The sequence below is a fragment of the Prinia subflava genome, chromosome 4, assembly GCF_021018805.1.
Source record: "Prinia subflava isolate CZ2003 ecotype Zambia chromosome 4, Cam_Psub_1.2, whole genome shotgun sequence".
In the NCBI taxonomy this organism is placed as follows: domain Eukaryota; kingdom Metazoa; phylum Chordata; class Aves; order Passeriformes; family Cisticolidae; genus Prinia; species Prinia subflava.
In genome coordinates this window covers 40,107,042-40,133,684 of record NC_086250.1, presented here as the reverse complement: position 1 = coordinate 40,133,684, position 26,643 = coordinate 40,107,042, and the positions used below count along the sequence as shown (strand labels likewise).

The 26,643-nt window shown below is 42.4% G+C and overlaps 1 protein-coding gene across 1 annotated transcript in view; it reads left to right on the top strand.

The window, feature by feature from the left end:
• HMGA2 (high mobility group AT-hook 2) overlaps window positions 1-10,509 on the top strand; it is a 129,567-nt gene extending 119,058 nt beyond the window's left edge. Inside the window, 3 exon segments of the mRNA XM_063396525.1 lie at window positions 9,195-9,245; window positions 10,373-10,454; window positions 10,457-10,509. Coding sequence (XP_063252595.1) covers window positions 9,195-9,245; window positions 10,373-10,454; window positions 10,457-10,509 — 186 coding nt within the window.
• Window positions 10,510-26,643: the final 16,134 nt, after the last annotated feature.

Below are 26,643 nucleotides of genomic sequence, written 5' to 3'. Positions count from 1 at the left end.
GGTCAGAAGGGGAAGGAAGGGTCAGACTACAGGACAGGAGTTCCAGGGGTCCCTGGGTGGGGAAGAAACCATTTTCCCAGGGGAATGTAACAGGTGTTCACAAGAAATTACTGCTCCTAGACTGCAGCCACACTTGGGTCCAAGACAAATTAATGTCAATCAAGGGCACTGTTAATAAGATTATTTCTGCCAAAGGTTCATAATGTGCACAGTTTGGGATTGTTTAGGTGTGGTGTTTTTATCCAACAGGCAGTAAAGTCAGTGAGGTTCAAGCCCTGGAGAATATCATCCTGGAAATCCCCACGTGATCCAGACTTTTGGTGGCCCCACATATGGCTGTTGTGTTATGAGCAACACCCTTGAGATCCACCTCACTGTCCAGCTATAGTCCCCAGAGGTCTCAGAGGTACCACTGACTGGTCAACAAGTTACCCTACATCATTGCAGAGAGAAAGGGATCTTGCCCTAAACAAAGCTCGTGTGGCAAAAACTAGTGATATAGAACTTGTGTTGGAGGTGGCCATTACACAAACCCCACTCTCACTTTTGCCAGCAGTTTACAATCATGAGATGCATCTATGGTCTGGGGGATGTGTACCTATAGAGTAGGACCATAACTGCATCTATGTCTTTTTATGCTTAAAATTTTTTTTTTTTTTTCAAAGGCTACTGATGTTTCTCCATCATTATGTCCCTGGCACACTCAACAAAGTGTTATATTGTATTTACAACAGCAACACAGCAATTGCACAGCACAGAATTAATATCAGAAATCCTGTGTTACTGGACCAATAAGGACATTTATTTCATAAATAAGTTTCAGTGCATCATTATTCAGAGGTTAGTGGGAAGATTTACTTTCCACTAAAATCTTTAGAATGAAATTGTTTCATCAGCACTTAATTGTCTGTGCTGGGAATGAAAGCTGTCTTCCTTCTATCAGAATCTGACACAAAACATTTGGATTAGGTTATGTGAGAGTGTGTTTTACATGGAGTCCCCATCTTTCTTAATCAATACACAAAATTAAATAGTATAGCGCTTGACTTCAAGAGGAAGTAGGCTTAAGAAAGGAAGAAAGGAAGATTTCACTTCCTATGGAACACAGGAAGCATTTATAATCTTCTGTCTCTCCCCTTTCCCTTAACAACTTCAAGGCTATTTCAATTCTTTTTGGCAATTAGCCTTGACCTGTGTCATGGGTTGGCACTGGCCAGATGTTAATGCACCCATGAATATATGTTTTTTCCCTAACAACTACTGTGGGATGTGATCAGGAACAGAGCAGAGCAGGCTTAAATCTTGAAAACAAAAAAAAAAAAAAAACCACCAAAATTTTATTACGTTACGTAAGAACAGAGACAGAAAAACTCTTAAACACACACAGAGACAGAAATAAAAACTTCTCAGAACATTTCTTCTCCCAGTTTCCACCCCCCACACATTACTCTTCACAGACCAAACCTCTGGGTTTTAGATCAAACAATTACTACTCAAAAACAAACTAATCTTCAATTCAGCAAGGGAGAGAGGAGTCTCTCTCGCACTACAGACTGTTCTTCAGAAAACACAGGTCCACCCCTTATGTGTTTCCATGTCACCCCTGGCACCGCCCGGAGAAGTCTGCCAGGGTGACACTCTCTTTTTCCTATGTCCAGCGCTCTCACCGCTGTCCATAGGCTGAAGCTGCATACAGGGCTCTTTTAAGGATACTTGCATGCCGAGCTCTCCCCTTTTTACCCAGGGGCCGGGGTTCCAGGAGCAGGTCTGCCCTGAGGGCAGAGGGCACCACCTCACCCTCCCCCTCTCTTCTCTGCTCGCTCCACTCTTCAAGTGCCAGTCACTGTAGCAAAAGTAGGGGCAGCTGTATCCACCCAAAATGCAGTTTATGTTCAAAAGAGACTTAAGTTCAGTCCATGGCTGACATTATGCAAGAAAAGTCCAGCTCAGAAAGCTACTCCTCTCATTCTTTGCCCATCGGGTTCCTTCCAATCGTGCTTTATCATCTCGGTCCCAGGCCGCTTCCCTCTCTCCTCCGAAACCACCAGTCATGAGAATCAATGTCTAAGAAAAGTTTCTTTCTGCCACACAAGGGTTAAGAGTTTCTAGCTCTCTGCAGGGTGCTGCAGGCTCAGGCACTCCCAAGCTCAGCAACCCCCACGTGGCTGGGCACCTTCTCCCGGAGTTTGGGGGTGGAGGAGGGTGAGCACACACAGAAGGCACTTCCACAGTTTTCCACCCCTCCATCCTGGACGGGGCAGCTCAGTTCCAGTCCTGTCCACTCTCTTCTCCTCCCGGGGCTCCGGCTTACCTGAGCCCGACCACGTGTTTCCCCTCCCCCACCCAGCCTCGTGGCTGGGCAGGGGAAGGAGGCCTGACAGGTCTCTGGGCTTAAACCAGAATCCAAAAGAGGCCGAACCCCCCTGGAGCCCTGCTTTTAACTCTTTGTGTCCTCAGAGGCGTGTCCAAACCTCCGAGTGACCAATCCAGGTGCTAGCAGAAAAGCTGATTACTGATTGGCCTGCCCATATCCCCCTGGAAAAATTGACCTCCCCCTGCAACCACGACAACCTGTAAAAGATGACCTACTATTGCCTTTTCCTCATGAGGGCTTAACTAAAATCAGCTTGTAGTGCACAGATTTACCTTTGCACTTCTCTGAACTCTATATTATGGGGAATCTCAAGGCCTTAAATAAACTCTGAGGACATGCAGCCCTGAAAGTAACTGGTCATGGATCAGTAATGGCTTTTCTGGTAGCACAGAAACCTGCAAATCATGAAGCTAAATAAGCACAGTTCAGGGTGCGCGCAAATGAGAGACGCAAGAAAGAAAATAGTGATGGGGAGGTGGGTGAAATCTTACTGGAGTTGCTTACAGCAATGAGTTTTTGGGATAATTAATTCATGGAAGTGAAGACCAGTTAAAGTTGCAACCTCTGCTCCATATACAAAACTTAGTGAAAGAGTATTTATTTATTTATTTAGTAAATTATATGCCAAAAAAAGCAGCAAGACAGAATTGGAGAAAAGAGAGACAGGCTGGGGCAAATAGTGCTGTGAGTATAACCAGAAGAAAAATTGGCAAGAATGCTTTTGGCCCAAGTGCTGACCACAAAGACATGAGCAAAGAAGGTGTTTATGGCTCTGCTCCTGCTCTCCTCAGAGATCAGACTCAGGGCGCTCTTCATGAAGAGCAGGCCTAAGACAAGAAATGCCCAACTCAATTTGTCTTTCTAAATAGAAACTACATCCAGGACTCTGATGTTTGGTTAATTGCTTGGATATGAAAAGTGTTCAAAAACAGCCACATGCACATATGCAGAGCAGAGGGCATCTCAAAGAGTATCAGCAGGTTGGAACCACTGCCGCTGCTTGCATCAGCAGTTTGAGATGGAAAGCTGCTGATACTGTGCTATTTTCATAACCTGCTTTCTTTCTTTATGGAAATTCAGAGGCTAGCACACAGCCTTTAGTAAACATTCTGTTGTTTGCTCAAGTATAGCTGTGAGTTAGTCTAGAAAATTAAAAATGAGGTAAAATATCAATAAACTACTCAGAAGTAACCACTCCCTGTCTGTCCCACATTATCACAGGTAGCACAGCAGCTCCATTACACTCTACAACAGAGTTTCTTTGAAATACCCTTACTGGTAAGATCAGGGCTTCTTCTGAAGTGCCTTCAGAAGCTCACAGGCACAGTACAGTGTAGGAACCTACATTAGATGATGCTGATCATCCTATCCCAAGGACCTGAGGGACTTAACAGGGTGTGGTCTTGAATTTGGCCTCGCTTTAGTTCCCTCCAAGGCTACTGTGCTGTACACAGAGTGTTAAATTGACTTACATGAGGTTTCCCTTTCACACATTGTTGTGGGTTTCAGTAAAACGATCCAGTAGAAATTAAGCAGAGAAAAGGCAACCTTCATCTGAGAACTTCTCATTTTTATAATTGAAAGCACCTGCACAAGACTGTTTTGCAATGGGTGTTTGAGATGTATGGACATGATTTTACACTGCTGGGAAGATGATGCATAGAGAGGTATGGCCACCTCTCAGTTTAGGTGAGTGTCTCTGTTTCCTAATGACAAAATCCAAAGGCTCCAAGGAAATGGAATCCCTCAGCAACAGGACCCTGCAATAATGTCAACAGTGCAAACTTTTAGGATAGCCTGTTCTTCCCCACCAGGTGTACAAGGGCTGTTCAAGACACTTGGAGAGCATCAGTAAAATGAGTGGGTGTCCTCATGATCCATGGAGGTGAAAAGGACTGAACTAGAGTGGCCACACAATGTTTTCAATTGAGACAATCTCCCACAGCCTAAGCAAAGCTGACCCCAGGAAGCAGTGGAATAGTAGCAAATAAAAAAGTAAATAAAGTGTTTGGTGTTGATGAAGAGTTGACATGTTTTTCTTCAGTTAAAGGTCAAAAGAGTAGCCAAATTAACAGGTTTTCTGCTTTTAGGCAGAGATCTGTGTCACCAAACTTTAGTAATTTAAAACTTAGATGTCTCATCTAAGGTTTTTAATCAGCCAGAGGGTAATTCCTTCCTTCCTAAAATATGGGTCTAAGTTGGGTGGGATGAATCACTCATCCCTCCCTGCTGACTGTTCAGGAAGCTGAGACAGTGATGTGAACTTAGCTCAAAAAAAAAGTGAATATGGGTTTTTTCTAATTACATTGCTGAGCTGAGCAACTCCTACTCATGAGCAATTGCTCTAACCTCTGCACTCCTCTTCCAGATGAGTCTCCAAAGGCAGATAAGTCAGTTGTCTTCATCATATGCACAATGTAGGTGCATAAAATCCAGAATGAGATTCAGGCGTTGTGTCCCAGTTTCACAGAAACAATTAAGTGCAGACTGGGAGAGGGACAGGCACAGTACAGGCAGTCATGTCCACTCTGAGCCAATGGGCACAACCCATTACCTGGAGCAGATAGGCATTCCTACACCTGTCCCTTGAATGTGACTCATCAAAGGCTAGGGTAAGGTTGTGGTTTAACCCCAGCTGGCAACCAAGCCCTACATAATTCACTCTTCCCCAGTGAAATGAATGAGACAATCAGAAGAGTAAAAGCAAGGAAAATCTTGCATTGAAATAAAGACAATTTAATAGTAAAGCAAAAGCTGCCTATGCAAGCAAACCAAAACAAGGAAGTCATTCACCACTTCCTGTAGGCAGGCAGGTGTTTGGCCACCTCCAGGAAAACAGGGGTCCCTCATGCATAGTAGCAACTTGGAAAGACAAATGACATCACTTCAAATGTGTGTCCCCCTTTTGTCCTCTTCCTCCAGATTTTATAGGCTGAACATGATGTCATGTGGTATGGTATATCCCTTTGGTCAGTTGTGGTCAGCTGTCTCAGCTGTGTCCCCTCCCCTCTTCTTGTACCTCCCTAGCCATGTTCTGGTACAGCAGTACAAGAGGCAGAAAAGGCACAGATACTGGGCAAGCCCTACTCAGCAAAAACAGATTTGTATTGTCCACAGTTTACACCACAAATCCAAAACTTATTCCCATACAGCTACTATGGAGAAAATTAATTTCACCTCTGTCAAAACCAGCACAGGTAATTTCAAACTAAGATCTTAGAGGTATTTACTCCCACCCACCAGTCAGTCACTTCTTTGATGTCCCTGGTACACTAGGAGCCCTAAGGTCACATGTGTTTGGGGCTTGGATGAGATGACCTTTAAAGGTGTGTCCAATCCAAATCATTCTATGATCCTATGCTTTGAAGTCCCTCTATACAATGTTGTAACATAGCTGCAAGGAGATGTTATAAGGTCAGTTCAAACATCAAACAACCATAAATACGCATCTAAAACATGGAAATAAAAAGCAAAAATACAGAGCCATGTTGTCAATGTCCTTTCTTATCATTTTGTATTTGTTTATGGTTTGTCTAGCCTGTAGTACAGCACTTGAAAAGTGAGGGCAACAGCATCCATGGTCACAACAGATACTGAAGGAGGTGCAGTTTGCAGCCTCACCATCTGGTTTGAAAGCAAAACCAGTGAGACCCCAAGTCAGAAATACAAATTAACAGAGAGAGAAGAAACAAACAACAAAAAAGGTAAAAATAAAATAAAAATAAATGCAACAGTACAAAAGACCACTGACAGAGTCAGAATGCAAACCTGACACCCTGTTGGTCAGGGTGTTGGAAGCAGTCCGAAGTCTGGAGTGACAGATGTGGCTCTGTTGGAGTAGAGATGATCATCAAGGAAAGAGTCCAGTCATCCTCTGGGAATCCAGTGGAAACAGGCTCCCTTGGTGTTTGGGATTGCAGGTTTTATCTCAGTGGAAAGGCTTTGGCTCCTCCCACTGGGTGGAGCATCTCACAATGGAATGAGGTGATGTTATCAGTCATGAGAGAGGCCTTAAATGGCCCATTCACAGGTGATGTCCCTTGGAGGAGGATGGGTGGAGGAAGAGATAAGAAGGCACTGCCTTATCTGGTGTTATCAGGTGTCCATTAACAGAGGGCATCTGTCCTCTCTCCCCCCTAGAATACAAGAGATAAAGAACAATATCTCCCAACCAGATTCAACAGGTGAAAATAGAATACATTTTTAGTTACATTTTTTTCAACCCAAGACACTCACCCAAAGCACGGCTGAGCCAGGTGAGCCACAGCAGCAGAGCAATCAGTGGGCAGAGTTGGCGGTGTACGCAGTGACAGCAGCATGACTACAGCAAATTCTGGGGGGAAATGCTTGAAGGACCTATGCAGAGTGTTTTAAATTCCTGGTGGAAAAAACCATCTCAGCTGAGACTTGCTGCTTAGTGAGTGCACTTATGTCACAGACAGCAAGGACACAGATTTCAAATAAGTCAGTAGCTTCTTAGAAAGTTCATCAGCACCGCTCTTTTTGATTTGGGGCAGACGTCAACATCAGGGCATGGGAGACTGCCACCCAAACCTGACTAGATTCCCTCACCTATAAATTATATTACAATTAAACTTATCAAAACAAGCCACTTCCTGAAACTGAGGAGTTCATTAAAGCCAATGTTCAATTTCAACCTACAGTGCCATCAGGCTAGGTCCTACTGCACTAGTTGCTCATGCTGGTTTGAGTGTGAGTAAAAACTACACAGCTGAGCCTTTGGATGAAGTCTAAACATCCATCTATGCAGCCCTGTAAAAAAGACTATAAAAGAAGCCTTTTGAATTATCGTTGTCCAGAACCTGATCTCGTAAGAATAAAACAGCATCAGAAAATAGCCAAAATATTATGTACCTTTTTCACTGTAAATCCTTTGTGTCAGCTTCCCAGATGGTGTGAATTGTTTAGCTCTGGGAAATCAATGAAATTACTCTGCCTGATGCCACTGAAGAAGTCAGCCAATCAAACTCTGGCCAAAACACTTTCAGAACCTCTTTGAAAGCAGGAGAGGGAAAATGCACAGGAGTTACAGAGGTAATGTCTGGCAGCACTTCTCTGGAGCATGGTGCTGGTGCTCTAAAGGCCCATCTTAACACAGAGATTAGAATTCAATGACTAGAAGGCAAAGGTATATTCTCATTACACAAAGATAAAGGAAGAATGACTGCAAAAACAACACACTCATTTGAGAGTGATATGAATGTGAAAAGTTTCAGGCCTTCTGAGATTTTTTTTCATGAGTTATACAAAACGTATTCATGCAGCCTTAGCTATCTCATGGGTTGTGGTATCTTCAAAACCCCATGAAACATTTGTTCTGCCTTCAAGCATTTTTTGGAGTCAGAGCTCAAACTTGACAGTATGCTCCACACTGAGTGTTACTATGTGGAGACAGTGCTTACTTCCCCATAAGGAATTAATTTCAATAGATGCTATCAATTCTGTAAGAATCAAAAGCCTCATCTTCTCTCCAGCTTTGGGATGGTGTAGTCCAGATCAAGAAGCTGGATGTCCACAAAAGCAATAAACCATAGACACGGGGTACTCCTCCCCTTTAAAACCTATTTGAAAAGTTCCCCACCCACACTCTGTACCCCAAAATCATATCTGGGGCAAACACAGGGATGGCACAGGATGAATCCCCCAGCTAGAGCCCATGCCTGTGTTGCTCCCAAAACCGTGCATGCCACCTCTTCTTTCCAATCCTGAAGATGATGGTGACGCCACAGCTGGGATGCTGCTGTGGAGCTGACCAAGCTAGGCGCCCCATCCCCAAAGGCACACCTGGGGGGGTGGTCCTGGCAGTCATGGCAGCCACAGGATCAGCACAGCCATGCTCCCACCTTCAGTACTTTGCTGAATCATAACTCTACAGTCCTGCAAGATCACAAGAAAAAGTGCATATGGGAAAGAAAAGAAAAATATGAACAGGAACACTAAAAGTAATATCTAACAACCAGCTATCACTTTCCAAATATTTTTCTTCTATTCATTTTAAGGGCAAAATCATTTGGTGGTAAATGGGGAATAAACTAAAACCATCTGCACCCTGCTAGGCAGCTGTCAGAAAGCCAAGCAAGCTCTTTGGGTATATAGGCCTGATGTTTAAATCTACTGAAGCTACTCCAGTAGTGTCAAGCACACTGATGAGAGCCCTTTTCCAGAGCTGAAGAAGCCAATTCTAATGTTATGGTATTGCAAAATTAGAAAGTTGCATTAGAGATCCCACTAAAATGATACAGATTTGCAATAAATTAATTTTATTTAAAGATTACTCACACGGCACCCATCTATTTTAGAATAAAAGGAAACCAGCAGGGCAGAGAAGAGATCTCATGTATTGATGGGATAAGATGCCTAGCACAGTAGGTAATTTAAATGCCAGAGGTCTGGACTTGAGCAGAAAGGGAGGGGAGCAGCCTATAAATATAATTTGAGAAGAATGTCTTAATCGTAGAAATAGTTAACAGATAACCTGATGGCTGACTTTGGCAGTTTGATCTAAGCAGAGAACCCTAGTGGTCCTGGAGGAGGGAAAAGCTTTTTTAAAACAGAAATAAACTTAAGAGTATGTCCCATTGGTTAGATTTTTGAGATAAGATTAATGAGAAATAGGTTGATTTGTACTTCCTGAGTTTAAAAGTGCAGATCTCCATGGATCACAACGTCCTGCCTAGCTGCTAATGTTTGTGTGCTGAAAAAACACTACTTCTCTTTGGGAGAGAAAGTGTTGCATATTGGGATAGTGCAACAGTATTTTTCCAGAGCAAATCTAAAAGGTATTTTCTTCATTTTATAGGATTGGAGTTATGTGAGGAGGAGGCAGGAGGATCAGAATTTTTGCTGCAAGGTACTGAAAATAATTCATCTGGAGATTTTGTAACTTTACTGAGACAATTAGCAATTCAACTAATGCAAATATATATTTATATATACTACTTATGATTACACTATATATTTAATAAATATGGATTTATTATCCATGAGTTTAAAATTTTTGTCCTACTAACCAGTCTTTGCAGAGGATAAGAAAGGTTGGATTTCCTTTAACTCACTTTAGCTCTCCAGACACTTCACTTCTCCTTGCTCATACTGTGTAGCAAGGGACAAATAGTTGAGCAGCCCTCTCTGCATCCCTCAATGCTCCTCCTAGCCTGGTCCCTTGTCTTGGGTTGAAAATGTAACTAAAAATGTGTATTCTATTTTCATCTGTTGAATCTGGTTGGGAGATATTGTTCTTTATCTCTTGTATTCTAGGGGGGAGAGAGGACAGATGCCCTCTGTTAATGGACACCTGATAACACCAGATAAGGCAGTGCCTTCTTATCTCTTCCTCCACCCATCCTCCTCCAAGGGACATCACCTGTGAATGGGCCATTTAAGGCCTCTCTCATGACTGATAACATCACCTCATTCCATTGTGAGATGCTCCACCCAGTGGGAGGAGCCAAAGCCTTTCCACTGAGATAAAACCTGCAATCCCAAACACCAAGGGAGCCTGTTTCCACTGGATTCCCAGAGGATGACTGGACTCTTTCCTTGATGATCATCTCTACTCCAACAGAGCCACATCTGTCACTCCAGACTTCGGACTGCTTCCAACACCCTGACCAACAGGGTGTCAGGTTTGCATTCTGACTCTGTCAGTGGTCTTTTGTACTGTTGCATTTATTTTTATTTTATTTTTACCTTTTTTGTTGTTTGTTTCTTCTCTCTCTGTTAATTTGTATTTCTGACTTGGGGTCTCACTGGTTTTGCTTTCAAACCAGTACATCCCTTCACCCTTTCCTCACGAGGAAACAGCCCAAAGACAAAGTGGGAGCCCTCCTGCTGAGTTTCACAGGCCCAAGTCTTACCTGCAATTCTCAGGACAAAGCTTGAGTACATACAGAGATTTGCACTAATTGCCAGGCATTTTTTATTACGCCCCGCATGAATTAGAGTATTTTGCCAATTATTGTTGCCTCTCTCCTTCAGCTCTTTGCACCACGCAGCCCAAAGTGTCAGAATGGAAACATCAGAGCGATGCTGGCCACCGTGTTTGGTGCTACCACGTCTGCTCTCAGTTCCTCATCCAGAGCCACGGATCCATGTGCAGTGCAGGGCTTTGCTGAGATGTGTGCTGCAAACAGGTCACCCTGCCTGCACCCAGCAAGTGGTGCCAGATCCAGGACATGGAGAAGAAAGGAAGCACGTGAGATAGAGGAAGAAGAAGGCAAACTATACCTGAAATTTTAGGAATCAAAGGGGATAAATAAAAAGCAGAAAAAGTGTGTGAAGGAAGATGAGACTGGAGTTGAACAGCCTCTTTAGCTAGACATAAATCTATGCTGTTCCTAGGGGCAGCCTCTCCTCCCCCCTCTCCCCAGTTGTTTCCACCCTTTCGATCTAAGCTGGCTGGAAATGGCTAAACCAACAGAAGCTGAGATGTTGGCCTGTGACAAAGTTCAGGGGGAGTCATAGAAAAACTTGTGTGGTCAGGCAGGAGTCTGTGTGGTCAAGCAGGACGCAAGGGGGACCAGCAGCAGGAGGAGGGAGCCAGGAGCACAGCATAGTGTCTGTGCCAGGCCTGAGCTCCTGGGAGCAGTCAGGGCTGTTTGGGTAACTCCTGCTTGGCTCAACACGACATCCTGAACCCTGCAATGCCCCTCTTTCTACAGCTTACTACACAGTCTAGAGAAGCCTATCTTAGTTGGCACCTACCTTACTGAAAAAATCAAAACTTGTGTTTGAATGCAGTGATTGCTGGGTGAAGGCACTTGCCTGGATTTTCCCAGTGAAAATCTTGGGTTATTTTCAAAGACTACCCCTTTGGATATTCAGGTGGCTTCCACTGGACAACTTCCTTGGGCACACAAAACTGATCATATACCCCAAGTCATCAGCATTGGCACCCTGAAAAATTTCACATCCACATTTTCAGACCACCCTGAGCTTGGTGTCATGCAAACCTGCTGGGTGCCATGGAGAAAGATGCTTTCTCCAGTGCCTGTGAATAAGACTACAGCCCTCAGCAGGAGAGGCTAATGTTTCTGTTAATTTCCAGACAAAGTTCACTGAACTGCAGGGAACTCGAAAAACACAGCTCTTCTCTTTTTCATCCTGTAGAGCCATTGCATGGGAAAGAGAAATATTTATTTTAAGGATTATTTCCTTTCTTTATTCAGCCACCTTTTGATGGTGCATTTCCCAGAATAGGTGCTTGTTTCTGGGCCAAGAGCACCTGTTAAGCACCTACATCCCCGAACCTACATTAGGTATTGCAATCAAATGAAAACCTCACATCAGTTTTTCTAGTCAGCATGAGCAGCCAAAGCTGCAAGTGGACAAGTGGGGAGAGCCACTTGCATAGCACCTGGTGAGATCCTCCCTGGACATGCTGTGCCTCAGCTTTGAGAGGCCTGGGTCAGACTTGGGTCAGTATAGGATAAAACTGAAGAAAAAAAACACTCTCCTTGCCTGACTTCTCCTGTGGCCAGTCTCTCTTTCCCCTGCATCTACAAACAGAATTACCCCTCATGAAGCTTAAGTGTTAGAGTACAAACAGCAACAGCACTTCAGATCTGTGCTGTAATGCACTGTGTTTTTATTATTGGTTTTATTCTATTTGCTCCTAGCAGAGAAAAGAAATTTTACAGAAAAGGATTAAAACAGCATGGGAGAGAGAGAGGAAAAAATATAGATACAGTGAACTGTTCTTCATGAATTTTATTAGCAAATTACAGTAATGGCAATTTAAGTGCTAATTCTTGAGAAACAATCTTTTTACTCCTAATTTTGTACCCCTGAGCACAGCACAAATCAGCACTGAAGAAAACCATTAGTTCCACATCAATCTGTGATTTGCGGAGATATGCAATAAAACTGCATTAATCTTGGATTACAGCTAATTGCTAACTCTCACCCTCCTGTTCCATGGTTGGTCCCTACCCTGGAATTATGGCAGCTGGGGACTTGTTTGTAGCCACAGGGTTTGTGTTTGTCTGAACTGGGTTAGCAAGCAGAAAGGCTTGCGTAGACTTGCTGAAGCATTCCTGGAAGCTTTATAAGAATTGAAACACATGAAATCACATTCATACTTCAAAAGGCCAGTTTATTAAGTGTTGTACAAATGTAAGCAAAATCAGAATAGACTCCTCTATGCTAGAAAGCATCTTTCTAAACCTTTGGGACAGCGAATTTTTTTTTGTTCTGGTACTCAGCAAGTAGACTTCTCTTCCCAAGTGCTCCTAAAGCAGTTTTGCTACAGATCCACCATATTAATTTAATAGAATAAAGCCATAAGTCAAAAGTGCTTTTTTGTGAAGGTTTATGAGCATTGCTCAGAGAAGCACAAGTCACAAAACAAAGACCAAAGCAACACACTGAAAAGAAAAAGAAGTTAGTGGGGAAAAAAGAACAGCATGTTTTAGGTGGGAAAGCTTTTGAGAGTATTTTAGAAAAAAGCTTTAATAGAAAATTAATTACTTTATCCCAATAGATAGTGTGTATAAATATTAAAATTTCAGTTTCATTGTAAATGCTATACTCGTAGTACTTTAGCAGTCACATCACAGAGCAGTTTGAAAGCTGGTGCAGGACTTCATACTAACGGTGAAACCATCTATCAAATGCTTTTGCAATGAAGGATAAGTCTCTGAGTTTTGCCTGTAAATTGACTGGACCCAGGATTCTCTCCTTCCCTGCAGAGAATAGGGTACATATTACACCAGTTGGTTCTGAGTACTGACTGAATACAGGGTGAGTGGGGGAGCCTTTTCTCATGGATGGAAGCAAGAGACCTTGGGAGGTGCTCTAAGAAAGGGGGCTGGGATGCAGTTTTTTTCTTAGGCATCTTCCTGCTTCTATGCTGACAAATCCAAGAGAGGGCTGTCGACTGCCCATCCCCAAAACACAACCCCTCCACGCTTGCTGTGTTTTATTGCAACCATCCAGGTGACTGGAGCAGAGACAAGTCAGTGGTGTCACCTGATTCTTCATGCACATGGAGGGACCAGCTGGTGGGGCATCCACACTGCTGGAACAAAGCACGAGAGCAGCAAGACTGCTCATGACAGCAGCAAAGTCCAGAGGAGGCAGTGATAAAAGCACAGCACAAGATCAATGTTTTCTGATTTGCATTTCCCATAAAACATTGGTTCAGGAAACACATAGAGTGTCTCACATGTGGTGGGTTAGGACAAAGCTCTTGGATGCCTCCCCCAGACCACTGCTGCAGGCAAAGGGGCTGATCTTTGTAATTTACAGTCACTGCCAGTCTCTCACACAGCCCACATGCCCTGTCATAAGCCCTCTGCTGAGGACAAGGGGTGAACTCAGTGACACTTTATCTCTCAGGGCAGGAGAAAAAAATCTTCCCTTATCTCCTCACTCTCTGCAGCATATCCATCTTTACCCTGGGCCTGCTCTGGTGTGTCCCCATGGATCTGCAGCAATGGATCACACTGGAGGGACTGGAATCCACATTAGCAGGGACATCAGCAGGATTGTGGTGTGTGGGATCTGTCACTTCAGCACAGCACAAGTGACAAGTATAGGTCTAAATAGATGTGTCTAAATATGACTGTGGTACCAAAGTTAGGGCACTCACCTGCATGAGGTAGGTTTGCATTCAGGTCCCTAGATGATTTCTGCTTTTTCTCTCATGACTCACTACTTGGCATCTGCTCTGGACACCTTGCAAATCCTAATCTCAATATGCCTAAGCATTCACACACCTTCCTGACTTCTGGGAGGGACCAGGGATGGAGACAAAAATAGTGGTGGTCTGACTCTCTTATGCCATTGGAATGGCACCACTAATGTGATTCATAAAGTGATTTCATGTACAACTGTTTGATTGCTGACTATATCTGGACTGAACACATATTGAAATGGCTAAACACACACCAAATATGGCCAAGAAATGCTTGATCATAAATACATCAGTTGTGGAATAGTTTCATAACTATGTGTGATCCTAAAGTTCTGAGGACAGGAAGGTTATGCACAGGATATTTACTCAGTTGTAAAGGAATTTCATTTCAACTAGTAATGAGAAAAATAAATCATGTTTCTGGTACTATAAAATTAAAATTTTAAACCAAAAATGGAGATGAGTACATTATGGGATGGGAAGAGGATGAGAACACCAGAGCTGATTTTAAAACATTTCCAGCTGAAGCAGTCACATATCATTGTCTTAACTTGGCAATACGTATAGAATATGGCTCTCACCAAGGACTCAAACCTGGTTACAGTCTGCCACCAAGCATCCTTGAAAGGATGTCAAGGTCTGGATAGTCATAGTTAATAACAATTTATTCCAGCAGGGTCAGGGATGCACCCAAACATGGCCTGTGTATCCTGGTCTCCATAAACCACTAAGCTACTGTGTCAGCCCTTTGGACCAGACAGCCCAAGGGTAGGTGTTCATTGCTATGAGCCATCAGCATGATCATCCTGTTGCCCCTTAGCTCCAGGCCACAGAGTCTTCGTGGTGTTTGCCTATGAGCTGAGCTAGCGGGACTGCTCCACACAGTCAATGCCTTTACTGGAGACCACTATTTTTAACATATTGTAACACTTGTAAAGCACTTTGCAACAATAAATCTTTTCATTGTTTGTGACATTTCCCCCACCTGCTCTCTCAGTGTGATAATACACCTTTAAAATAAATATCAGTTTATACCTTCATTAAAACTATATATGCTCTTCTGTATCCCCCAGGCATTTGTGGAAGTCATGATTGCTACCAGTGCGTGACGTAAGAATTCAAGCCCATAAAACCCATTCATAGACACTTTGCAGCATATGCCGTTTATTTGGGCCTCCGTTAAAGGTATTATGTTGCCATACTTTGCAATCATAAAACAGCAAATATTTTCAAGGGATTTCTTGATAGGTGGTTTGTGTTTTAAATGGACTTGGGCTATGTGGGAAATTGCTGACAAAAATGTACCTAATCGAGCCATTGCTGAGTCTGTCTTCTTGACCCTTGTTTCAGCTCTGCAGGTACATTGCTCCCCTGCAGGGTGGTTTGGCTGGGAAGGAGAAGGAAGCTGTTGGAGATGACAGCTGTCACTACAGTCATGAGCAGAAGGCTGCTTACACCCAAGGGTTTTCTGCCAGACCCAGAGCAGGAAAACAACAAGCCATGGGGAATGCTTGACTCACCGTGTTATGCACTAAAAAGATACAGGGCATACTGTTTCATTGTTCAGGCAGTTTGGTTTGATTCGTCATTGTATTGCTACCAGAGATAAGCAGAAAACAGGTAGACCCACATGTATGCACCAAATTACATCCCTGGTAAAAAGCAGAGCACATGTTTACTATGACTTGGATCCATTTGCCATTTTGAGTAAGAGTATTTCTGAGTATTATAAACCAGGAGTTTGATCTCACCTTTCTGCTTCCTACCAAAGAAAGTCACAACACTGCAGACATTGAACTGAATAACTGAATGCATATGGATAATTCCACTGAATTCAATACAATATGCACTTCTGGAGACTAATGTGTATTTAAATAACAAATGGTGGCTTACACTAACAGACTTATCTTTCAACAAGATTTAATAAATAGCATTGCTAATACTGTCACATAAAATCACATTTTTTCCCCTTCCCTATTTTGGAATGGAAGTATGCATTGCAGAAACCAAACAGAAATATGGTGCATCACTGCCCTTCTTTTGTCAGATTGCAGAAATGTTCATTGTAAGCCAATATTTTCCTCATTTGCCTTTGTCGCAAAGTGTAACAGATGAAATTTGTGGCACTAAATCACAAGAGAAAACAAACAGCATTGAATTAGAAACCAACACTTTCTGCTGGCACCAAACCCAGCATTTCAGCAGACAATTAGTACATTTGGTGTTTGCAGCTCCAGATGTATTCTCATTAGAAACTAGTTCCAAACCAGCATGCTACTCCAACAAAGGCAAGTTAGACGCAAAGAGGACACAATTTTAGTCTTGTTGTAACTGCTGGCAAACTACCACAGATTTCAATAATCTACTAGATTGGGTCCAAAATGCAGACATTAGATATACCATGAAAGAATGACTGTCTGGAATTTATTATGCAGCAGATATGCCACCAAACTGGAAATTTCACATAGGGAGACAAAAAAAAAAATAAATCACACTATGTATTTAGCTTGGATAGGTTGAAAATGATGTAATAGAAGCATTATGATTTATAACAAATTTATGAGCTATGCAGGCAAGCTGATCTCTGGGGATATATGTGGTAAATGAAGAATACCAGTGGCAAATAGAATTTACATCAAAGCAATCCTGCAAACCTCAAACACTTATTACTCTATTTCTGACCTTTGTTAGTACACAGAAGTAGAATACAGCTTAGCATAATGTTAATGTTTACATAAAATGAAACATTTCTGTTTAAACAATTACTGAAAATGAGATTAAAACTTTATGTAAGCTACACAACATGTATTTTTGACATTGTGCACCATTGTTTGAAAGCAAGTTGCTTTTAAAGGAAGATATAAGCTTATTGAATTGCTACACTTCAATGCAAGGGGTTGCTTATCTGAGAAAATATATGTGGTGCACCTCACAAGGTACTAGGTGAAGTACATGTGATGTGACTGCAGGCTCAGGCAGGTCTTGGCCCCTTTTTTGTGGATGTTAGCCCACATAGTAGAGATACCACGTCGTTCCTACCATGTCATTCCCAGCTAATGGCAAACTCCTGCAGAGACATGGATTTCTCTATGCTGCCCCTGAAATTAACTATCTTTGTGACCCTAAAAGGGGAACAGGAGCAGTCTCAGGAAAGTTTCCCTGATATTTTGCAAGTTTTGTATTACCATTTTGTATTACCTGCATTTGGTCAATGCAGAAATACTGTGTAGTAGAAAATACAGACAATCTCAAGGGTAACCCCCTGCGTGGCACTGGCACACAAGGCAGTAAGGATTTTGTAGTGGTGCTCAGCAATGGAGGAGCCTGAAGAGAGAAAGAGGGCTAGAGGGGTAAGGAGGCCTTGGCAGGGCCATGCAGCAGGTCACTCTCTCCTTTGGCTTGCACAGCTTTTCTATGAGATAACCAGCAAAAATATTAATCACCTCACCTCTTTTCAGCAGAGCTAATTTGTTAAAGTTTTCTGGGCCTTGCACCAACCCACAGTGGCCAGGTGACCATGGCAGCTGCCAGGCTGGAGCAGTCCCGGCTGTGCTCCACCAATGGAGGTTTTGACCTGCTGCTGAGTAATCAAAGGCCTTTCTTTTGCAGCTGATGGATATTGCCCACCTTGTCTCCAGGAGCTTGCATGTGCTGAGCTTTCCTCAGAAAATTCTAGGAATTTTGCTTCCTTTTCTCCTCCCTGGTTAAGTTTTCTAGATTAAGAGGTATGTCTTGCCAGCGATGCACTAGTTTGTCCAGGTATCACTGGATCCAGGATATGCTCTTTTTCTAGGTATGATCAGGAGTTCAAAGTAGAAAATTGGATGCCTTTGAGAACACTAAAACACTGCACACCCTGTAGGTGATAAACTGTGTCAAAAGGAACATGTTTGTAATAAATGCCTCCTTGTAATAAATGCACCCTGGTGCCAGCAGGTTGAGGCAGTTCCCTCAGCATTGGTGAGGCCACACCTAAAGCACTGGGTCAAGGTCTGGGCTCCCAGTAAAAGACAGGCGTGGACATACTGAAGAGAAGTTCAACCAAGGTCCATAAAGATGATGAAGTGATAGGAATTTCTCTGTGGAAAGGCTGTGAGCTGGGACTGTTCAGCCTAGGGAAGAGAAGGCTCTGAGGAGGGATATTATCAGTGTATAGAAACACCTGCAGAGAGGGTGATAAGTGGTGCCCAGTTATGGGACCAAATGGAAACACAGGAGATTCTTCCCAAAAAATTAGGAAACACTTTTTCGTTTTGAGGTTGACCGAACACTGGTACAGGTTCAAGATTATGGAGTACAGAGTACTCCATAATCCATGGTACAGAGAGATTATGGAGCCTCTCATCCTTGAAGATATTTAAATGGCACTTGGACACGGTTTTTGGCCACTTCTCTATGTGGCCCTGCTTGGGCAGGGGCTGGGTGGATAAAGATGTCATTCAGAGTCCTTTCCAACCTCAACCATTCTGTGATTTAGTGATAAACTCTGACAGTGTACCTCATTCAGTGACCCTTCCAGCTTCTTGAGATTCCCAGTCTTTTTGAAAGCCCTTGGGGACTCATTGAGCTTCTAACATACGGAGTCCTTTACATATCTACATATCTTAACATCTGTTTATATTTGTGCATTGCACCTCTTTAAGCATAAGAAAAGTGCTGGTGTTTTCATTCTTGATTTTCACATTGAGAAGAGTGAATTGGAGTGGTCTCAGGTGACCCCAGACTCTATCACTTTTGATAGAAGTGAATAAAAATATGGTTAGGTATGACATATCATAGAATCATAGAATGCTTTGAGTTGGAAGGCACTTTAAGGATTACTGAGTCCCAACACCACTGTCACAAGGCAGGGACAACTTTCACTAAAACCAGGTTGCTCAGAGCCCCATCCAACCTGACTGCAGTGGGGTTTTCCCACTCACTTGTAGTTTTCCCCCCTCACCAAAAATCAAGCTATTTAAAGCCAGCACATTGACCTTGAACTCTTCCAGGGATGGGGCATTGGTGTCCATTGATATCAATAGAACTCAACTGTTTCTCAGGAGCTGGAACATAGTGAAGGATGTCTGCTAACTTACTGCAGCTGTTTTCATTGGAATAAAACTCTGACCTTCTGTGCCTTTCACATGTAAGTGGCAATATATGGTCAGAAAATCAGATGTTCTGACAAAAAAAAAAAGCAAGCAAGAAGCAATGATATGTATTCCTTATTCTAAACTTCAAGTATTCCCCTGAAAACCATAAAAATGGAACATTGAAAACTACCTCATCCCCTACATCTCCATGTTTTTCTAAAACTTGAAATACATTCTGAGAGAGACTCACACATTTTTTAGCAGAACCTCCTTGATCACCTTTCACAGGAGACCAACAATGATTCATTTTGACCACACAAGTCAAATGAAACCAACTGTAGTAAGTCTTATTCATCTCCAAGTTCTATAGACCTGCTCCAGGCTGCAAATTCCTCCTCAGTGAGAGTCATAGAGTCAGCCAGTGTCTCCAGGAGCTCTGTGCATCATCCTAGGGCAAAGAAATTGAAGGAAACTAGATCAGAGCATTAAACCTTGGTCCCTTAGTCCAAAGAGTAACTGTCCAAGTGTGTTATTCCACTAAGATAACTCCTGCCATTCTTTTAATATTCAGTCACCCAGAAGGACACTGAACAGTCTTTATTTACCGTGAAAACAATGGTATATTTATCTCTGACTTAATCAACAAAGGCAAAGAAGGATGATACAAGGGCAAGCTATTCAAACACAAGTGTAATGCTGGATGTCAAACAATAGCATACAGTAAGTAATACCAAAAAGGGTTTACTCCTATAAGCAACATTTAGGGAAAACATATGATAACAATAAAAATTATTTCCACAACCTTTTCACCACTCGCTCCATGTGGGAATGATAAGTGATACTCCTGCTTTACATTTTTAAAGAAATATCCTTTGCAAATTATACATTACAAGCTTTGTTCACTGAGGCTCTATTATGCATGTGTTCTCAGTTATTACTTTTCTGAAACATGAATTGTATTATGAACATCAGTGTGTAAACTCCACTCAGGCTCATTTAAAGCTGTTTCGAGAGGCTGCTTCTAGCCCTGGGATCTACCAGAACTAAGGGAACAGTTAGTTTTGAGCCATCTTCTCCTAGCTGCCATTTGAGCACAAATATTCCAATTTGTTCTTTTCTAAATCAACACCGGATGGATCATTAAATAGCATACATTCATTAAACAGACCGTGGTCATGATCTGCAGCAAGGCACTGCCAAGAACATATATATATGTGTAGTATTGCTCAGTTCTGTGCTCTGGCTTAGATTTTTAAGCTTGCGTCAATTCACAGCAATAGTTTTGCAGCCAGAAAAAAGTGGAAGAGCAATGGATTTTGTTTTATTAAAGGATTCTTCCAGCAGCAAGACACATGCCTCTACCAGTATGTTCTATAAGCAGAAGTATTACATCTTTCATTCCTATGCTTTTCATCAGTAAACCACAAAAGCCTTTGCAAACTTGGATTACATCAGTCTTTGCTACAGCTTTTAAAAGAGGTAAAAGTGTAAGATAGCTCTGGTACAGATGGCTAAACTGATGCAAAGAGTGCTCGAGGACATGAATATATGAGCTGCAATCACACCTTTGATGGCAGCATGGACATAAAGATTTGCTCCAGCTCACACAGTCAAAATGTGGCAAAGCTTGACACAAAACCAACAGCAACCCCTTTGTTCTAGTCTGGCCTATTTGGGCTGGGTTTCATTATGCTGTTTTCCTCATATCTCTTAAATACTGGTCTAGATCAAGCAATGAGATTTTTATGAAATATAAAGTCTTCTTCTCAACTTCCTATTTAAAAGATAGTTCCTTCAGTGATAGTATCCTCTGTTCCTAGCCTGCCCTCACATTTCAGTTAACAAGGCTGCTGTTTCTTTCTGCTTGTCCCTGTATTTCATGTTGCTGAAAATAGCTTTTAAATATCAGATTTTTGCTTGCACAAAAAGGAGCAATTTTAGCAGAGCAGAAAAGCACAGACCAAAGAGGCACTTCCCCCCTGTACTTCTCTCTTCATTGCTCTCAGAGTTACACCCAAGTTTATCTGGATCTGGGAAGTGTAAGGGAGATCAGGCTTTATTGTTGTAACATTGCCTTCTATGTTCCCTTTATTATTTAAGATTTTGAGTTTTAAATCAAAGTCACACATTTTCAAGTGGCCAGACCTAAGTTCCCCTTAACCTTCCTATCCTGAGGTAATCCGACAAAAGGATCTTCTTCACACTATTTTTTTATGGTTTACATTTAAATTCAGAGTTGATAAGGTGTCATTTTTTTTTTCTACTGTAAATCAAGATACCCTTGTCTTTGGAATTAACTCCAAATTGTTGGTCTGGAAGTGAACTTCACACTGATTCCCTCCTCTATCCTGGCTGACATTTTCCTATTAATTTTTTTTTCCATTTCATCATTCATTGGCTGATGAACTTATAAACACACTTCATCTGCTTTTACTTTGCTTTTTAAGCATAAACCAATACTGAACATGTTGACTTGATTATGTCCAGAGGCAAAAGAGTTGCATGCTTCTTAAGTCACACTAATAGCTTGAAACTTGACTTTCTGCTCCTTTGGTCCATCAGGATAATCAGTGGGTCACCTCCTCCTACACCCAGAGTAAACAGTGTCATGCAGAAGAAATGCCATCTTTGAAAACTGATTAACACCATGGCTGCTCACAGCCAAGTGGAGCAGAGGGCGGAAGAATGCAGGAAAGTGGTAAATAGCGACCAGGTGCTCCCTTGCTCCCTTCCCTGGTGCACATCACAGGCTTAAGGATTTTCCCTCCCTGCCCCTCCCAAAAGACCTCTGCCCTCCCTGATTTCTAGTGCTCTATAGCAACCTATTCTTTCTGGGAGGTGCTGTCAGTTTTACCCATAGCCTGTCCATGCACTGACACCCCCTACCTAAATTAACACTTCCTTCCTCTAACCTTAGTTTCCAGTTACCTTTCTCAAATAGAGCCACTTGCTGAGCTCATGCAGAGGTTTAGAACCCCTGCAAGGATCTCGAGAGGATTTTTCTCATCTAACTTTTCTCTGGTGGCAGAGGTTAGATATCTCAGTGTTTTTTAGAAGGTGCACTTTGTCAGCATCCTTGACCTTTGCCTGGTGAGACCACCATGGGCTCAGCTTGGGCAGTCCTCGCCACAGCCCTGTCTCCAGCTGTGGAGGCTCACCAGTGAGCTCCAGAATGGACAGTGCTCTGTGTGGGCAACTCATGGCCAAGGGCTCAGGGGGGTGGCAAAGCATAGTGACATGGCACAAAGGTCCTCATCTCTTGCAGGAGGAAGCTCATGCTTGGGTGGAGTTTCCAAAACTGCTCCAGACAAAAACTCATACCAGCCAGCACCTGAAACTCAAAATTGCTCAAAATGAGATATGCTGAGCTAAGAAAAAGCTGTGTACCCTGGTCTGTTGAAGCTTCCCTCTGCAGGAGGGCAGCAATGAGCTGCAGGGGTTAGGCTGAGAGGTAATTCCTTCTCCAGCCCAGTTACAGCCACACTGGAATGGCACACGGAGGTAAGCTGAATCTGGCAGGCTATGGGAACATGACACCTCCTGCAGTGTGTTATCACAAGCTCTTCTTCTTGCTTCTCTCCTGAAGCCTTTCTAAAAGCAGAATAATTTGAATGTAGCCATCCTGAAAGAAGAAATGTAAAAGCTGTGGTGCATTATCCTTAAGAACTGCAGATAAGAATCAAATTGTAAAAAGTGGTTCACCTCTGACATTGATTAAAATTACCTTTTGCATTACATTTACATATATTAAAATTACATTTTGCATTTTCTTCACTTTCCCAGATGGTTTAGCAGATTTAAATCCTTCAAAGAAGTTGTATCTCTTAGCAAACATATTACAACAACCTTGATCAAATGATAGCTCTGTTTTAATGCAAGTACCACAGCAAAAATAGCATTCCTACTATATCAGCAGTTATAGATAGAGAAATTGATCCAAACCCCAGAGAAAGCACAGAAACTTTACCATTGGTGACAGGGTTTTGAATTAAGTACTCATTTTGTATCAGTGCTGTGCAATGTATCTATCAGAAAAGATGATTATAGCTCTTCTCCAAATGATATTTCCCAGGAAAAGCATCAGTTCAGCCTCCATGAAAGCAGCAGTGCTGCATCCTGCTCAAATAACTAGAACCAAAACATCCTTTTGAAAGCGTGTGATTGCTCCTTCTCTGTTGTGAGTTTGGCAATGTGTGTTTAAGCTGCTGCTGAGAGCTTTCTTCCAACTTTCATCAAAGGGGACACTGAGTCCTATTCAAGGAAAAAATCTAAATCAAGCCTCTTTTCAGATAGAAAACTGTAGTTTGTTGTACTTTGTTTATATTTAATTACATGATTGGTTGTATTCTGGCCATGAATGGCATTAAAATAATCTACCAGTAACAATAAGCAAATAAATCAAAAGAGTGAAAAAAAAAAAGGCCCAAATGTCTGGAATTCCCAGATGAAATGATAAATAAATCCCTTGTCCTTCCTTACAAGATTTTGCATATTTCAACAAAGAAGGTGTATGAGGCTCTGATAGGGAGCTCAGCCCCTCTTCCCACTGGCCTTCCCAGTACTGAAAGTTGTTTCTTCCAGCTTCTTCCCAGTATCTGTAGCACAGTGGCTTCCTAAAAAGACACTTTCAAAGGGAAGAGGAAGAGGAATATTGATCTGTATTTTATTGTGTGTGAAGATTATTTAGAAAGCTCTATAGCTTCCATTGTTCCCTCTCATTCATGTGATCAGTTAAAGCCAATAATACTTTAACCCAATCCCAGCAATATGAAAGGGGCATTGATACCTTTTCTAGATAACTACAGACCAGATGCTTTGTGGTACCAAATTGCCAGATTTCCACCCTGGCACCCTTTTCTCACAGCACAGAAAACAAACTTTCACCATCACACTGGGACACAGCTGCACCCCCATCCCCATCACCACTTAGGCAGTTTCTCAGTGAGAAGTTGCAAAAGGGACCTTCATCTGTTTCGAGGACATTTCTTTCATACAGTTGTTTGCTACCCTCTTGCTCCTCTTCCTCCTTCCTCGTCCCTTCTACACCTGCCCTCTTTCTCTGTGATGGTTCTGCCTTCTTCTTCTGCCAAGGTCGGGGTTAATACAAAGGAGTCATCGTTTCGTGTTCGGACTTGGTGTTTATTCTTTATTTTATATTTTAATATATTTTCTATATTACAGTCTCACAAGCCATCAGCTATAACTAGTAAGTTAGAAAATGAAGGTAAAATGGAGTACCTCCCTATCTCTACAAGGTGTTTTCAAGGACAATCCAATTATGAAATGCCACCTAAATTATTTTTATTTTAAACCTAATAACTAACTACTTGAAGTCCACAATGTGGACTCTATTAACCAATTACAGAAAACCACCCAAACCCATGAAGAAGAAGGAAGAAGAAGGACCCAGACAATGTCCAAAGTCCTCCATCTTGCCCCACATACATTACTATATACCAAAACTCAAAATTCTCAGTTTCCAGAATTCCAACATTTTACCTGCTTTTCCACTTAGGTTCTCCCTTCCTATGTAAGACCATGACAAGAGGAGACAGCAGTGTGGCTTTTGCCACCATCCTTATGTGAGCAGATGGTGCCTGCAGATTCCACTGCACCTAGCTAGCCTGGGTGAGGTGTGGGTGTGAGTGCAGTGCCTTGGCATGGTGGCACAGGGCAGCTCTCTGCAACGTGGGCTCTGAGATCTCACCCACAGGCAGGGCTCTGGCTGCCAAGACCCACCAGAAACAGGGTGCAAGGTTGGCTGCTGGCAAATACCATGGCCATGGCATGGCAGCAAGTTCCTGGACTTCCCAAAATGCATGATCTGCACAGGACTGTGTATGTGAAAGCAGCTCAACTTTGATTGCAGCACTCAAACAGCAACACAATTATGGACACACGGTCCAGGATGCAACAGAGCATTCCTCATGAAGAGTTCACCTTGTGATTTGAGAGCATGTGTCTCACCCAGCCCTAGGGTTACCACTGTGTCCTCCAGGGAAATGTTTCGGCTTTAATGTATCTATAAAGCACTTGCATGCCAATACTGTGGCTTTACAACAGGACTGCTCTCTGGCCATGCAATCCCAGGTTGTGCAATAGCATTAAAATCCTGTGCAGAGAGAGGGGCTGAATGCATTCTCACACTGACAAGGATACGGTTGGCCTTGGAGAGTGGTGGGTGCCAAGTCTGTGGAAAGATTAAAAACACAATGTACCCAGTACTGATATGTTCTTGCAATGTACAAAGTGCAGCAGTATGTCACCCATCCCAGCTGCTTCACGTTATTTATATCTGCCTACGTGGCTGATTCATGTCTCCTGAAAACTTATTGCCACAACCTTGTTTTGAAAGGAATACAGTGTCCCACTCCCCCAGCAGCTCCTACCGGACCTCTCCTTGTCTCATTTATTAATTCATTCCTTGCCAAGAACAGCACAGTGATGTAATAACGAAATGTGCTTTGAAATCAACATGATATAAAGGACTTCTGCAAGGCTTCAGGCCGGCAAAGCACTTAAACACACGCGTGACTTTAAGCATGTGAGCAGTAGTCCCGTTGGTTTCAACAACACTACACGTGTGCTTAAGTGCTTTGCTGGATCGGGGCCCACATTTGACAGACAACTCAGGTTATGCCTTAAACAAAGAACCTCTTTGACACAAGATTTCTAGCAGAAAAACTTGGAGCTTTGCGCAACCCTTGGAAGAGCCAACTCTGAGCCCACAGGAGCTGATAGAGAGATTCTCATCAGTTTTGGTGAGGTGGGGCTTTTGCTCTGTGATCTGGAGCTGGGTGCATGTTGGCTGTTTTTCCCTTCTGACTAGGTAAAAAATAAAAAGACAGCATTAGTTTTTGTCAAAAAATCACAAATAAAAATAGCTGACTTTTAGCGTTTACAGGCCGTTTTTGTGGTAGCAGTGCAAATTTTAGACATGTTATTCTTGCAGAAAAGTCTAAAGAAATGATTATCTTGTCTACAAATATAGACCTGTCAAGGTTGAACAGTTATGTTCAATGTCATCTTAAGCAAAACTGACATTTTATTTACTCATTTGTACCACCAGAATGTCAGCTCAGCAATGATTAAAGCTGTCAGTAGAATCAACAAATAGTGTAAAAACAGAGAGTTGCCAGTCCAAGTTTCTGTTTCACTGAACATGTTAGTTTGAGTGAAGCCTTGCCTGAATGTTTTGATGGTTTTGTAGCTTATTTTCACTAATTAATTTGCTTGTCTATTATCCTCTGGAGGAAAACAACATAACTGACAAATAAAATGGCTCTCAGTCAGTCAGTCAGTTCTCCAGAGGAAATCCTGTGCGACTGCTTGTGAATTTCCAGCTGATCTGTAATTTTGACCAGAACCATTTTTTATGCTGTTCAGATTTCTGTCAAGGAGTGGAAAGTCACCTGTCTAAAGCAGAAATTAATCCAGGTTTAATCTCAGGAAGATAACGTTTTAAAAAAAAGGGCCAGCATGTTTACATGTAGAGAGATGAACATTGCAGAGTCTGTTGGAAGATTTGCCTTGTCTGT